This window comes from Arachis ipaensis, chromosome B01 (assembly GCF_000816755.2).
Source record: "Arachis ipaensis cultivar K30076 chromosome B01, Araip1.1, whole genome shotgun sequence".
NCBI classification, from domain to species: Eukaryota; Viridiplantae; Streptophyta; class Magnoliopsida; order Fabales; family Fabaceae; genus Arachis; species Arachis ipaensis.
In genome coordinates this window covers 115,020,403-115,036,317 of record NC_029785.2, presented here as the reverse complement: position 1 = coordinate 115,036,317, position 15,915 = coordinate 115,020,403, and the positions used below count along the sequence as shown (strand labels likewise).

Genomic DNA, 15,915 nt, shown 5'->3' with positions numbered 1-15,915 from the left:
GTAAAAATGGTGATGTAATATATATTTAAAAAAAATTAAATGCTAATGTGAAAAATAAATTTCATATGACTTGTTATTACTTGTCTATATTTTAAATGTATCGATATGTATGAATTTATTATCGTACTGTATGAAACACCCAATCATAAACTTGATCGGTTCGATCTGATTCGACAACTATAATTAAAATCAAAGACAAACGGTGCACTTGAAAATGTTTCCAATAGAATATTTGTTGAGACTAGGAAATGGTAATTTAGTTTATTGAATCGAAGTTGAACAATGGCACGGTGAAAAAAGCGGAGCCTAATTCCTTGGATCCTCTTCCAACTGGGAGATTCAATTGAAGCAATGGTGGAAGATCACCATCATCATCATCATTTACCTGTTCATGTTCCTTCGAATCCCTCAATGGTTGTAATCCGAAACGCCTTCGATTACGACGCCACGGGTGACTGCTCCGTCTTCCCACCTATCAACCATGAAAACCTCCCTCAATCACCGCCTTCATCTCCCTCTTCTTCTTCTTCTTCTTCTTCTTCTTCTTCTTCTTCTTCCCACGATTCTGACACGTGGCGTCTCAATTCTTCGTGTCCCATCGATTCCCAGCTCGGCAAGCGCAGCGACTTCGTTAGATTGGTTTCCATCGGCATCGACATCTTGCGTTCCAAGCTTCTCACCTTCACCTCTTCTTTTAGAACCGCTGCTTCCACCCGAGGGGCGTTTTGGTCAATTTGGATGCCCGCTGCGGCGGTGCTGGTGTCACTCTGGATAATCATCCGGAGGAAAAGAAGGAGGAGGAGCTTCACGGACAGTGAGAATCGTTTGTTGGATATCATTCAGGAGAAAGATGAGGTTCGTGTTGTTTTGCATTCCATGTGTTCGTTGCAATGCTTGGTCCCCTTGGTCTTTATCTTTTTTTTTTTTTTTTGGTTTTTGCTGCTGCTTGGTGTAGCTGTGTCCGAGAAAATTACGAATTTTGATTAGGGTTTTTATTTTTTTGAGGAAACTTCATTGGAAGAAGAATTTGGTTATGTTTTTAGTCTTGCCGTGATTCTTCATTACATGTTTTTATTATTTGATATATTATTATACATTGGTTGGAAGAAAAAACTCTATCTTGTCGTGAGAAATTTTGGTGCTTCCGTTACATAATTAAAAAAAAAGATTATATTATAGTATCATATTACAAATATAGGTTCAGTCTCTTAAAAGATAGAGGTTCCGGGTCAAGTCATAGGAATAGAAAGATCCAGTCTGTCTTTTAGGTTCTTGACTTCTTGGAAATGGAAATTGGATACTAGTGCTTCAATCTGGAGTTGCAAGTTTTTTGGTTATATAGTTGGCTGAGATTTTAGCATATCTGCCGCATAGATAGCTTACCCTTTATTAGTCCGAGACTGTGAATTCTATTGTCCCATCAGCTTCCTGTGTAGTACTCTCATGCATTAAGCTTGTCAATTGTCAACCATAGATGCCCCTTACAAGCATTGGTACTTGTTTCATTTCATTTGGATAGGATGATATTGTCATGCCTGTTCTGTTTCTGTTTTGTGTTTCTGTGGTGTTTGTAAACTTATCTAACTTGTTCTTTCATTGCAGAGGATTTCCCAACTCTTGGACCAGATTGGACAAATGAATGAATTACTTATAGCTCGTTACAAAGCTTTGGCTGCAAAAGGGACTGAATGATTAAGACCTGTCATATGGTAGCTATTGAATTTGTGAGAGTCTCATCATTAAGATGATATCTTCTTTTTTTTTTTTCTTTTTCCAATTCCATTTTGAAATACCACTAGTAGATTTCGCATGGCTTTATGTCAAGCTGTAAATTAAGGACAGAAATTCCTGATTCTTATTCCTACTAGTACTAGAGCAGAGTGATTGAACATCCATGCCCAGAAGTGGCATCTCAAGCCTAATCAGAGAGAATAGCCATTGAATGAACTGCCGGATTTTGGGTTGTGATGCATGGTGGTCCGCCCAGCCCAATGAATATGCCGCAGTCTGCCAGATTCGTGAATGACGACTAGCTCAGTTGGGAACCACGGAATTTATCAGGAAAGCTATATAACACTCTAACAGTAGTAAAATACTCATCGTTAGTGAGTTGTGTTTTGAAGCCCTTGATGTTAATGACTCCAGCATCCTTGGCTTAGCTTATGGAATGTCCCAAACGAAAACTTTGTACCTTTAACAGTCCTGTAGAATATTATTCTTTTTTCTTTTTCTTTTGACAAACAACTCACACACGACACACCCAAACATATTCTACTAAAGGGTTCTTCACCATTGTCTCAACTGAGACTTTAACCTGGATATCTGGTTTATGAGGCTTATGGGTTGTCCAATGTCCACTAGCCTCAGAGCCTCACCACAAAAGCTTCTGTGAATTGTAGCCGGACGTAGATATTTTACTGTGATTCAACTCAAAAAAATCAGATCCAGTTAATTAATGGAGGCTTTTTCAGTTATTTGACATTTGTTCTCATCTCATCAAATATGCAAGTATATTTGCAAAAGATTTTAAATCTAGATCTTTAAAATCAAATCTATACATGTTATCATTTGATTTGAAAACTGGTTAAAATAGATACAGGAAAAGTCGAAGTCTGTTTTGGCCTGTGAATTTCCACTAATTCTTGATAAATCTTCTTTTCAACTTTACGGCACATGTAAGGTTGAATTAGGTACAACAGAAGTTAGAATAGAATCATGGCTGGATTGAATTTCCCATTTTCCAACTATGCAATCATAAGTGAAACGATAAGAGTGAGCATTAATGAAAAATAACTTCGGGAATCATTTAGTATTTTACCGAAAGAGAGCCATGAGGAGCATATCAAGATATGGTCTTCCTTTTAGCATTATGAATAACGTTTTGAAGTAGTGATTCAGTAAAAGGGATTCGTGCAACGGATTCAAGAGGAAGTGCAAATATCTCTTAAACTTCTCGATTCATGCTCCACAAGTGAAAAATACAAAGTCAAGTATACACCAGATCACCAAATAAATTCTGTTTGCTGATTGCTCAAACACAACAGAAAGGAAAAAAATAGACTATGAAAGAATTAGATGCTATCATTCTCAGAGGAGGTATCAAAGTTAAACAAGCACAAGTTAACATGTGAACTGTGTCACCAAAGAGAACAACACCACTTCTAATTGCTGCCTATAAAAATACCATTATCAAAACAGGTTTTTCTCACTGGCTTTTTGATTCACTGCTCACTGTAGAATGTCTTCTGATATCAAACTGATCTACATACTCCAAAGGAGTAACTGTCTCATTTCTTATTCTCTTGATCTTAGGGCTCAACAAGCCACGGTGACGGAAACCATAGAGCTTGAGCACCTGATTATCAGCAAAATTGAAAGCCCTCTCCATACTACTGAGGCACCTCTCAACAGGATAATCTCCATAGCTCCCACAAGGTTTACATCCCACAAAATGTGTCACGAAAGGCCACCTCTCATCTCCTAATCCGGGATGGTACTTCTCAACCATCTCTTCATACCGGTCAACCAAGCCAGCCCAGTAACCGTGCAGGTAGTAAGAATTCTCAAGGAAAACCTTATCCATCCACTTCTCCTTTTTGGACAACAAAAGGTATATCAATGCAGATTGATCATCGGCCTCAAATGCCGGGCGACCCTTCAAATTCGCAGTTAAGACCTTACCAGCCTCCTCCCTCACTGGACCCTTGGGGCCCATGGGAGCCCAATCATCAAGCAAATCTAAAGACCACTGGCAATTCCGAAACAAGAAGCTGCCGGTATTCACAGCAATCCAAGACTTCTGCTCAAACAACAAATCAGGGTAACCATGAAGTACCAAATTGTAATCATCATACTTAGACAAAGGAAGCTCAAAAACCATGTCAGTGAAGAAAGCATCACTATCCATCCACCAAATCCACTCCACCTCAGGGTGTGAGAACATCAACCTTCTAATCATTGGCAATTTGGCCCAATACCCAGCAAGTTCCTTATCCAAATGCGCCAAATTGTACACAATCTCAATCCCGTGCAATCTACAGTAATCAATTTTGTTCTTAATCGACTTCAACAAGTAATGATCACCAATTGGGTTGTCACAGGGTTTTGGAGGTGAACCAGTGAGGAGCAAGATTCGAGCTTTACCTCTCACGAAACTAGGGTATTCAGGGTTTTGCTGGAGCCATTGTTGGCGTTGTTGATCCCAATCGGAGATCTTGGGGCCAAGGGAGAAGGCGGCGGTGGTGTTGTGGCTGAAAGAGGTGTCGTTGTCGTCGGGGTCGGAGTCGGAGCGGATCTCAGCGAGAATGCGGTTGGTCTCCTCGATGAGGCTCTGGTTGACGGCATCAGCGTCGGAGGAGGAGAGGTTGACGCCGATGGTGCCGCGAAGGACAAGGATGGTGACGAAACCGCAGAGGATGGTGATCTTGATGTTGTTGAAGGTCTTCTGGATCTGGCGGCCACGGGGGGCGGAGCGTGCTCGGCCGTTGGTGGTTGGAAGGGCGTTGGCGGCGCTGCTTCTCTTGTGAGCTGAGAGGTTCTCTTGCCCCATCTCACAAACTCACCAATTATGTTAATGGTAATCGTACGCTCTTACAGTTACTGTATGTCTGTATAGAAATGGAGGGTAAACAACTTTCGACACGGAAATATGGAATCGGAGTTGAACAAGATTTAGGAACGGAACAAAGCCGTGTTTTTTGTTTTTCTGCACAACTACTCTCCACTTTGATCACCCGCAATTAGTGTTGGTAATGATAATGATAGCCGATACTGCTTCATATGCTTCAAAGCTCAAACGTGTCCTTTTTTTTTTTTTCGTTAACTTACTTTTAATTTAATTTTACAATCATATATATAAAGAAAATACGATAAATTTATTGCATACCTTTTTTAAAGAAAATATCTTCATAGATTTTTATTATTGTCGAAATTTGGATTCAAAAATAAATATGTATTATCTTTATCCCTAAAGATATTTTGATTATCCATGGTTATAAAAATGTAAGAATATAACCACTAAGAAATAACATAATCCAGCTCCGATCGTTCTGGCAATGGACCCCCTTGGGTGGTGTGTGTCTGAACTGTTAAAATCCAAGTACACTAAATAGTAACGCGTTCCTCAGTCAGTTCAAAATCACAAGATTCATGCACATATACATCATTTTGTGACTTGTGATTGTGTTTATACCGGAAAGTGCACCATCAAAGGAAAAGGGTCCCACAATATCCTCATCTTCGGGCACCTCGTACTTTTAGGGGTGTCCGCAGATCGGATCATCCAACACAATTTCCATTCGAATATCGGATCGGATATGATACGGATCCGCATATTTGCGGATCGGATCGGATTGGATATCGGATATATCCGCATAATTAAACCTTCTCTTTTTAATCATATTTCTATATAAAAGAATTCGATAAAAATATTTCTTTCATACTTTTAAATTTATTTATTCCTAAAATATTTTTAATCAAATTCTCTCTAAATAACAAAAATAAAATAATACAATATATGAATAATAATAATTACTAACTAAAACATACAAACAAATAAATAAAATAACAAACATATATATATATATATATATATATTTTAATTACTATAGTGCGGATCTGCGGATACGCGGATGTAGAGCAGATATTCGCGATCCGATTAATTTGCGGATCGGATCTTATCCGCAATTTTCGAATCGGATGCGGATATTTACCGCGGACATGCGGATATGGACACCCCTATGTATTTTGTATTTGCCAACTTGTCCTCTTCTGCAAACACTAGAATAATACACCTAGGAATATCGTTGCTAACAATATGATTTCTTATAATGGAATTACCAAATATATATTATTATCATATTTAATTTGTAAAAACAAGATTTATGAAATATTAATATGTCTAAAAATGTGGTGATTTTTGTTTAGTTTAAGTTTATTGTCTTTAAAAATTTTCCTCTAACTTTTTCAAATAAATATAACTATAATAAAATATTATTTTCTATTTTGTTTTCTAAATTTATTAAAATATTCTTAATAATAGGTAACTTTAATTAAAATTATTATTAATTTTTTTAAGGGCAAAAAACTCAAATAAGCTAAGGAGAGCAAAATTTTACACGAATCAGCCAAAACGAAAACTGTTTCATGAATCCACCAATGCACGTTTATATGTAGTTCGAACCAGCTAAATTCGAATTATACACAAACACATGCACACACTAATTCGAATCAGGGTGATTCGAACTACACCCACGCACGCGTTTCCAAGTAATTTGAATTTGACTGATTCGAATTATTCATGATGTAATTCGAATTATGCTGTTAAAAAATTTATTAAAAAAATTATTAAAAAATTAATAATTTAAAATTAAAAAAAAATATATTTTATTTCATACATTAAAAAAAAACTAACAAAATATTTAATTACAAACTTCTTTAAAATATTAATGATCTATCAATTCGAATTCCATACAATACTCTTTTGTCCATTTTTAATAGCTCATGAATGTTTTTTAATAAATTTTTTTAATAAATTTATTTAAATTATACTACAAAAAATATTTTATCCTATGCAAAATAATTTTTAAAAAATGGCTTAAAAAATGTTAGAAGTACTATAGAAATTTGTAATGTTTTAATAACTTAGGTAAATACATGCATGTACTCAAATTTTAAATAAAATACTCTACATAGTTAATAATAATTTAGAAATAAAAGAAAATATTTTATTCCATACAAAACAATTAAAAAATATATTTTATTCTAATACAAAATAATTTTTAAAAAATGGCTTAAAAGATGTTATGAGTACTATAAAAGTTTGTAATATTCTAGTGATTTAGGTAAATACATGACGGGGGATGCCTCCCTGCTCCCCATCCCCGCCCTCAGATTTGCTCCTCATCCCCGCCCCATTCCCCGCCGTGGGGGAATATTGCTCCCCATCCCCATTTCCCGCGGGGACCCCATTCCCCATGTACATAATAGTTCTAACTAATTATTAATTTCTATATGAATAGAGCTGCAAGTATCTATCTTATACAAAAACTGCAAGATTTTATACAAAAAGTCTAAATGACACGATGGTGACTTCTTTCGAAATAACGCAATGGGGACGCAACGACGAGGCAAAGGACAAAGTAGTAGACGAGGTGGGAGACGCGGCAACAGAGAGGAGAATGGACACGACGGCAGAGTTACGAAAAGGAACGCCGCAAAAAGAAATTACAACGCGGTAAGGGTGATGGCACAGTGAGGTGTGACGATGCAGTGAGAAGGGTGACGAGGGGGTAACTGCAGAGAGGTTGGATGAAGTATGGACTGCCTTAGGAATCTCTGAATTGAAGAAGGGTTATGCAAATAAAGATTAGGAGTTTTGGGTTTCTATATATATGTGTGTGTGAGAAATGTCTAAAAAACATATATGAGAAATAAACTATTAAGGATAATTCAAGGAATTCATAAATTTCGAGGAATAGCGGGGACGGGGCGAAGATCCCCGCTCGGGTCCCCGCGCCTGCTTCGGGGAAATTTTGTCCCCCATTCCCATCCCCACAGGGAAAATTCCCCACAATCGGATCCCCATTCGGGACAATCCCCGCAAAGATCCCCACGTCTCGGAGAATTTCGCCATCCCTAATTCGAACCCAGCTGATTTGAATTATGTAGAAATGGAGTTCGAATTTAGCTAGTTCGAACTACATATAAACGTGCGTTTTGACTGATTCGTGTAAAATTTTGCTCTCCTTAACTTATTTGAGTTTTTTTTGTCCTTTTTTTAATTTACTAAAATGCTCCTATTATCAAATATTTTTAATTAAAATTAACATCATTACAATTAAAATGAACACAAAATACTTATCTAAATTTTCAAAAATCTCATAATTTGTCTCGTAATTCATAGTTGAACTTGTATAAAATAAATCCCAACAATTCTAAACACATGTATTAAAAACTGAAAACCTAATAATCCATAAAAATCCAAAAATAACAAGATTTAAATCAATATTTTCAAAAGTGATAATAGTTCTTCAGGTTGAAGTTGGAACACAATGTCAATTAGATTATTGTTCCTTGCAATGCTAAGGGCGGCCTTCATTCTATCTTCAACACCCAAACCAGGAACATTCCTCAATAATGCCATTAGCTTCATTTTACGCTCAGCTCTCTTTCGCATGCTTAAAACAAGAAACCATATCAACTAGAACGGTTGTGCGTTCTTGATAAGCACCTTTCATATCTCTAATTGATTCTGTTATTATGTCAAGCACTTCCTCGCTTTTGCTCCCTCTTTTTCTTTTATTCTTTTTTTTTTTTGGTAGATGAAGAACTTGCAGCTACAGCACCAGGAGCATCAGAAGCACCAGAAGCACTAGGAGTTAGAGGCTCCTAACATATAATAAACCAAACAATTAGTGTAAACAGTCAGTCTTTTCCACCTAGAATCAACTTCACACAATATGATCAGCAGTTACTCTTTTTTCTACTGCTAAATTTTTTTTAATGTAAGCCTGAAAATGATCAATCTAAAATACATCAGCAATGAAAACTTTCACACCCAAATCAGCTACTATTTTGGGCTATGGTTCTTCCTTATGTAACTATGTTCTTGCAGAAAATAAACAACTAACCAGAAAACAAAATTAATATTAGCATAAATAATCAAGAACAACCCTGTCAAGATGGCTATGATAAAAAAATCAGTAAGATTTCTTTTATTTTACACCTCGATATAGAGTTCAAAATTTTACAAAATTCAAAATTTTCCTAGCTGGGAACTCTGTTAATAACATCCATGTTCAAATTGATGGAGGGTTAGAACTTAGGAGGTATGAGAATTTTGAGATCCCTTTATTAACTTGGTTAGAGGTAATTGTTACCCTTTACCAAGGTCAGGCCTGTGTATCTATGTAAGTAGGTGAGAAAAGACAGATATTGGTGGATGACATGTTATACTCAATTCGATAAAATTTTCTAGAGGGTGGGGTGCCCTGTTTTAAGAAGTGCTGTGAATGCATTGGTGATTGTTTCACATTGCAGAAACTGCTGACGCACCAAAACCTTTTTATGTAACTATGTTCTTGCAGAAAATAAACAACTAACCAGAAAACAAAATTAATAGTATAAATAATCAAACACGTTTAAGTCAATTGCTTACATACTTGAGAATCAGCTTCATATTCAATTTCCGTCTCTTCCAAATTTACTTGGGTGTTTTCACTCATTTGCCAACCACTCAAGTTTGCTTCCTGCTCAGCCTCTATAATAGCAACTGCTTGAGCTATATTTTCTGCATTGCCTCCTTGAGCCCTATCTTTACCAAATGCTATTTCCAACTCTTCAAAATGTGAAAATGGTTTATTGTAGAGGCCATTAGCATTAGGATGAGAATGAAATTAAAAGAAATATAATTAAGCAATTAATATTAAAAAGCTATGATAGATAAACTTGTATTAAGAAAGTTGCTTAGAATTTACAGACTCTATTTACTGAAAATTTGTTGCTCCACTACAATAATTTTATCTTTGTCATTCCAACCAAATCTACTCCAAGCCGTGCTCACCATCTCAACTATTACAAAATATTGTCTCTTTAGTAAAATTTACCCTTGATTCAATGTGTGGATAATTCAGAGTTCAGTACTAAAAAAATCTAATGATCTCGAGTATAAAATCACACAATTAAAAGTCTTATTTATCGCTACTACTTATTCAAACTCATACCGGTAGTTATTACTACTAAAACTAAATTTAATAAACTTACCTGAAAGCTTAAATTCTATACAGAAGAGTAGCAATGTATTTACCTAAAAGCTTAAAGATAAAAAATCAGTGACTATACAGAAGAATCATCAACCTGCTAAGAACATAATAGAAACAAAAAAATAAAATAAAATCAGATATAAAAAAATTCTATAGTGAGCACAGATGCAGGGGTTGAATATTCATTTGATCAGAAGTATTTACTAGCAAATTGAATTTCTATTAACAGAACAGTATCAATTCATTTGATTATTGTTAGCTCAACATAAAAGGAACAAGTAATAAATATACAAAAGTCCATCATAGGTTCAAAACGTAATGGCATGCTTCAACAGTACCAAATACCAACAAAATCCCCTTTCTCTATATTACATAGTCAATTATCATAGCAATTCTAAATAACAAAGACCATACTTACACCTAAAATACCACCACTCTTCTTATTATATTATGGTTCATTATATAGTGTTGACTCATTAATCAAGATTCTTCATCAAGCTATTGAAATCTACAAGCTTGGCCAGAACCATGCAATTGGTCAACAATTTGAGTATTAGACACCTGGGCATGGGAAATTATGTATTTTGATTCCTAGGAATAAAATTTACCTGGGAATAGTTTTTTAAACCTTGCACTAAATATGGAAATATGATATTCCCATTTTAAGATCCCTGGGAAAACTCTATAATTCTCCCAACCAGACACCCCCAAAGATCCAAGCACATATTCTACGGTGATTTGAAGAAAAATTTGAAGATAATAAAAAGTAAACTATGTCATTGATTGGCCAAGGTAATTCATGTCAGGAAATGAAATTACATAATTTCCCAAAATCTGGTATAAAAAATGCAGAATATGCCCAAGGCTATAGATAGCATACAGTTAACAATTAACTAGAACAACATACAGGAGTAGAATGCTAATCCAAGATAAGCAAGCCTTTATACTATGGAAGGGAGGGAACAGAGAACAACTACGTAGATAATCAAGCCATTAAAGGTGCTGTAGATTTATTTATTTATTTCTTCTCTTTTTCTTCTTCATTGAAGCAGATTTTGTTCTCATCACCTTCATTTTACTTGAAAGTTTTTTTACTTTATTTGGAGGCTTAGTTATTGTGCTGTCCTCAAGGCTGATTTTTTCTGGCCTTTTAGGTTTGAAAACTTGCGTTATTGAAGGATCCAAAACATCCCTTGAGCACTGAAGAGAGATCCCCATGCCTGTGGCTTCATCCCATAGCTCTCTTCCCTTCTCAAAATCCCCTCCTCTACAAAGCTTTGGAATGAGCACATCATACACTGGTCCGTAACCACCCAGTGAACTTCTCTTCATTCTCTCAAAAAGTTCAAGAGCGCGATTCACCCTTTCAACCCCACAGAGAATACCAATCAAACTGTAGTAGAACTTAAGGTTTGGTACCAAACCATTTCCGATCATTTGATCCACTATATCTTTTCCTTTGCCGAATCTGCCAGTCAGAAACAACACCTTTGCTACAAGATAATAGCTGACCCAATCTGGAGCACAACCAGAATGTTTCATTTTTTTTAGTATTTGACAAGATTCTTTAACCCTTCTGGTCTTTCCTAAACATGAGAGCAAGATGTTGTAACTGATCGAGGTTGGAAAAACCTTGTAAGACTTCATCTCCATCATCACATTTAAGGCTTCAGGCACAAGCCCTGAAGGATTACGTCTAAGATTCCGCTCACAAAGGCACCTGAGGAATGTGTTGTAACAAATTAAATCTGGGGCAACCCCATTTGATTTCATCTCTTGAATAATCCTCCTAGCTTCTTTCACGTTCCTCTGCACAGACCACCCATAAAGGATACTTCTGTATATGCAAAGCATTGTGCCTGCAATCTTGTCTTTGTGATGCCAAACTACCCCTTCAGCCCTCTTAGGATGCCCTCTAGAACAGAGAGCATTAATGATTGCAGTAACTGTGAATTCATCTATAGAGCACTTGTACTTGTCCAAATTCTTAAAAATACCCAATGCCTCATCTTCTTTCCCCAATTTGACCAAAGTCTCGGCTACAAAACCAAAAGTCTCGGCATCCATAACTCGACCCTCCTTCTTCAGGTCTCCAATCAAGATATCCATCGCTGTGTAGTCTTTCTTTTCTGTGAAAACTCGAAGAGCGTAGTTATAATCTTTATCTTCTAACTTACAACTCAAATTCTTACTAGACCATAAGAAGAACCTGAGCAATCTCCTAGTATGTGCCTCATGCTTACAAGAATCAATAGCCTGAGTTACAAGAGATGAAGTCAAAGAATCTCTATACTTATTCAGACTAAACTCCAATTCATCTAACCCACCAACAGTGCTTGTAACAACACTGCACAGCTCTTGCAACTGGAGAGGTAACGGTGTTGATATTGGGGGCAATGTGGAATAAAGTGAGATCGAAACTCTCATAATTTGACCCAAAGGGCGTTTGCAAGCAGAGTTGAGCAAGACATTCATGCCTTTTGATTTGAGCAATTCTTCAAACATATTATGAGCATCAGTTGTAACTCGAAATCTTCATATCAAGCACAAGGGCAGGTTAGCGGGAAAGTATGTGACTTGTTACTTTGGTATCCATCACATCCAAGTTATTCATGGAATCAGATGTTTCTAAGCTTCAGGAAAAGTTATTCGTCGCCATTCACACTTCCTCATTGGTTGAGACAGAGAATAGTGGAATTGCCATCCAAGCACGCTGAAATCATGGAATCGAGCCACTTCCACCCAAAGAGGGAAGAAAGTGGAGCCTATTGGTGCCGTTTAATTTGTCCTCGCCATTGAGGTAGTCCTCGGAGTTCATGAAATCCTCCGGTACCACCCCACCTGGGACTCGTGGTCGGCGGGTTGTGGTTAACGTGAAGTAAGGATGGTTGGGTGGGGCGGAGATGCTTTACCTCGCACACTTGTCGTCGTGGCACCACTCGATCTGGCCAGGGGGGGGGGTTGAGGCATAGTTATTAGAACCAAACCGGTAATCAACTCGGTAATACAACTGGGTCATTGGGTCATTAATTCAACCGGTTGACCCGATTACAATTAAATATAAATATAAAATTACAAAAAATAAGCTTAAAATTAAAAATTCAAAAGCATGTGTTTACAAACATATTAATAACAATCAAGTATCAAAATTCTAGGGGAAAAACACAGAAAAATAAATCAATAAGTTAATGATAAACAAACTAATTAAAAACTAAATCAACTAATTATACCAAATCAATACTGCTTATGTAAGAATCAAATCCATCAATACTAAGAATCAAATCTATTCTTCAACAAATTCAGCTCACAGGTAATTTTCAACAACAAATTCAACTAAGATAATTTTCAGCAACAAAAAGTTTAACTCCAAAGATGATTTACAGTAACAAAAAAATTTGGCTAAGCAATTATTTCAGCTTGACAACAACAAATTCAACTTTCAGTGATGATAATCAGCAACAAATTCAACTCAGTGATGATTTTCATACAAAATTCAACTCAGTGATATTTTCAGCAACAAATTCAACTTGCAGCAACAAGGTCAGTCACGATTTACAGCAACATTTAGATCAGCAACAAGGAAAATTAATTGATTATCAATTCAGCAACATGGAAAAATACAGGGAGAAGGGAAATCTGGAAAAGAGAGAACAGGGGAAGCGATGATGCAGGAACTCACCAACGGTCCACGGCGACTCAGAGAGGGCGAGGATCCAAAACCAGAAAACAACGAGCGACGACGACCCCACGGAAGGCAACGAAGAAAGCGACAACCCCACTAGTTGCTTCTGCCGCCGGCGATGAGGATACCAGGGAAGGCCGCGAGACGTTGAGACAACGGCGACGAGACTGACGAATGACAAGACGGTGGCAGTGTGACTGAGACGAGACTCGAGTGAGACTGAGAGGCATTATCGAGCTGAGACAACTACGGGCGCTGCAGTGCAGGGAAGAACAACCACGGACGACGAGCAGCAAAAAACACACAGCTCGAGCACTCACTGGCGAAGGGAGGCACCGCGAGACGCGAGCAGCCGAGCACAGACGGTGGAGAGGCGAGAGAGAGAAGGGGGGTGGGCAGCTTCGGAACTAGGGTTTTTTAAAAGGTTCTGAAAACCGAACCGGTTATCGAACAGCTCTAGCTACTGGTTCACTGGTTCATAGGTTCAACCGGTTCGACCGTGGTTAAACAAAAAAACCGTTTTATAATAAAATAATAAATAAAATATAAATAAACACATTAAAACATAATTATAGTCTAATATGAATTTTAAAATATCATCCAAATTAGAAGTATTACATAAACCAAAATGTTAAAGATCTCATTCAAATACAAACTCAAAAGTCAAATAACAAAAACAACCAACCAAACATAAAATGCCAACATCCAACTGATCCAAGTTTGTCATCAATCATCAAAATTCGTCATAACTTGCTGCAGATTTGTAATAAGTAATTTATAATTATTATTATTAATTATATATAATTAAATTGGTTCACAACCTAATGATATGAGCTTATTGGAATTTAAATTTGACTAATTGAATATATCAACTCAAATTTAACCTGAAGCTCGATTAATTAATTCATAAACTCAACTATTCATCTTCCATTAGATAAGATTACAAGTTAGACTTGGAAGAAAATAAATGAATAAAGACTTCCAAAGATAAAGAAACAATGCATTTCTCCACCGATATAACAAAATACAAAATCCCCATGAAAATGGGGTATACATTGACAAAATCATAATGAATTCATAAAAGTGATAAACGATTGTTTTATGTACAGCAACCTAAATCTAAGTTTTTGTACAGTTGGAAAACAGATGCAAAAATATTCCCTAAAAAAAATACCATCCAAGGTTTCTATTTCTGCATCTGAAACGGACATCACCAAACAAAGCCATATACATCAATGGCACCAGACATTTAAAGAAGTTGTCTCTTGCCAAAATTTCATTTCATATTACAACACATGCAGACAACAAATGCTGCAGGTGATATGGAAACTCTATAATGGTTATTGAACATGCATGCTCTCATGAACACTAATCAACTAATCAATTCCTCAACAGCAAGGTTTAGCACCCAACAACTAATCAATTATCAAGGTTTCAACAATAAACTATAACAATTAATCATGCTTCAAGCAATCAGCTTCAACAATTAATCATTTAATAATGCTTCAAGCAATCAGCACCAACAAATGAATCATTTAATCATGCTTCAAGCATTCAGTTTCAACAATTAATCACTTAATAGTTAATAATGCTTTAAGCAATCAGCACCAAAGAATTAATCAACAACCAGCACCAAAATATTAATCAACAACAATTATTCATGCTTCAAACAATCAACAGCAAGGTTTAAAACCAACAATTAATCATGTTTCAACAATTATTATTACAACAAATTAGATTTATACCTAGGGTTAGTGGAAGACAGCAAAGAATGCAGAGCTGGCGCCGACAGGGACAGTGGCTATGGTGGAAGGGTCGAACAGGGCTGGCGCCGGCAGGAATACACTGCGCGACGGCAAGGAGTGGTGGCGGTGGCTGCGATTTCCACGGCTGACTTCGCGACGGAAAGGGTTGTGCGAATCTCCAAGCTGGCTCCAGGAACTTGCGACGGTGAGTGACTTCCACGGAACTTGCGACGGCGGCGGTGGCTGGACGGAGGTTGCGCCGGAAGCTCGAGGTGGAGACTGGAGGCGTGGGAACTGAGAGCAAGAGGTGAGGTGAGGCTCGAGAGTAGTGTCTGGGTGAAGAACTGAAGACTGAAGAGTGAAGACTGAAGGCTAGGGTTCTTCTGGATCTGGGGGCAAAACGCAACGTTTTGGCAAAATTTAAAAAACTGGTCGGATCACGATTCGATTCGACCGACCGGTTCCCGACCAATTTGGTAATTTAACTTCGGTTTTTGAATTTATCGGTTTTGTCTTTTGTCCGAATCATATTTATTAACGGTTTGCAGTTTGACTGATTCGACTGACAAGTTCAAACCAATTTTCAGAACGTTATTTTTTTTATTAATATTTATTTTAAAAACCTTATAGTTGTATTAAATAATATATATATCACTTAAAATATGATATTTAGCATGTGAATATAATTATGAAAAGGTAAAGAAAAATGCAAACATAATATTAAAAA

General features: G+C 36.7%; 3 protein-coding genes across 11 annotated transcripts; 1 reads left to right on the top strand and 2 right to left on the bottom strand.

Annotated features, from left to right (window-relative positions):
• On the top strand, nt 222–2,474 carry LOC107633931. Its single transcript, XM_016337522.2, has 2 exons — nt 222–855; nt 1,603–2,474. Exons 1-2 carry the CDS (start codon nt 352–354, stop codon nt 1,690–1,692), a joined length of 594 nt encoding a protein of 197 aa, XP_016193008.1. The 5' UTR covers nt 222–351; the 3' UTR covers nt 1,693–2,474.
• Nucleotides 2,928–4,822, bottom strand: LOC107633921 (probable xyloglucan 6-xylosyltransferase 3). Its single transcript, XM_016337512.2, has one exon. It carries the CDS (start codon nt 4,547–4,549, stop codon nt 3,206–3,208), a length of 1,344 nt encoding a protein of 447 aa, XP_016192998.1. The 5' UTR covers nt 4,550–4,822; the 3' UTR covers nt 2,928–3,205.
• On the bottom strand, nt 7,875–15,591 carry LOC107633895 (pentatricopeptide repeat-containing protein At5g61370, mitochondrial). 9 transcript variants are annotated; one of them, XM_021123826.1, is made up of 6 exons: nt 15,189–15,587; nt 13,441–13,914; nt 10,830–12,705; nt 9,806–9,858; nt 9,158–9,337; nt 7,875–8,388 (listed from the first exon to the last, which is right to left on the bottom strand). In XM_021123826.1, exons 3-4 carry the CDS (start codon nt 12,264–12,266, stop codon nt 9,835–9,837), a joined length of 1,461 nt encoding a protein of 486 aa, XP_020979485.1. In that variant the 5' UTR covers nt 12,267–12,705; nt 13,441–13,914; nt 15,189–15,587; the 3' UTR covers nt 7,875–8,388; nt 9,158–9,337; nt 9,806–9,834. The 9 variants fall into 9 exon arrangements, 5 of the variants coding, with proteins under 5 accessions (XP_020979485.1, XP_020979484.1, XP_020979489.1 ...); XM_021123825.1 differs by having other exon boundaries at nt 8,263–8,388; nt 9,162–9,337; XM_021123830.1 differs by having other exon boundaries at nt 8,263–8,388; nt 9,162–9,337; nt 9,806–9,855.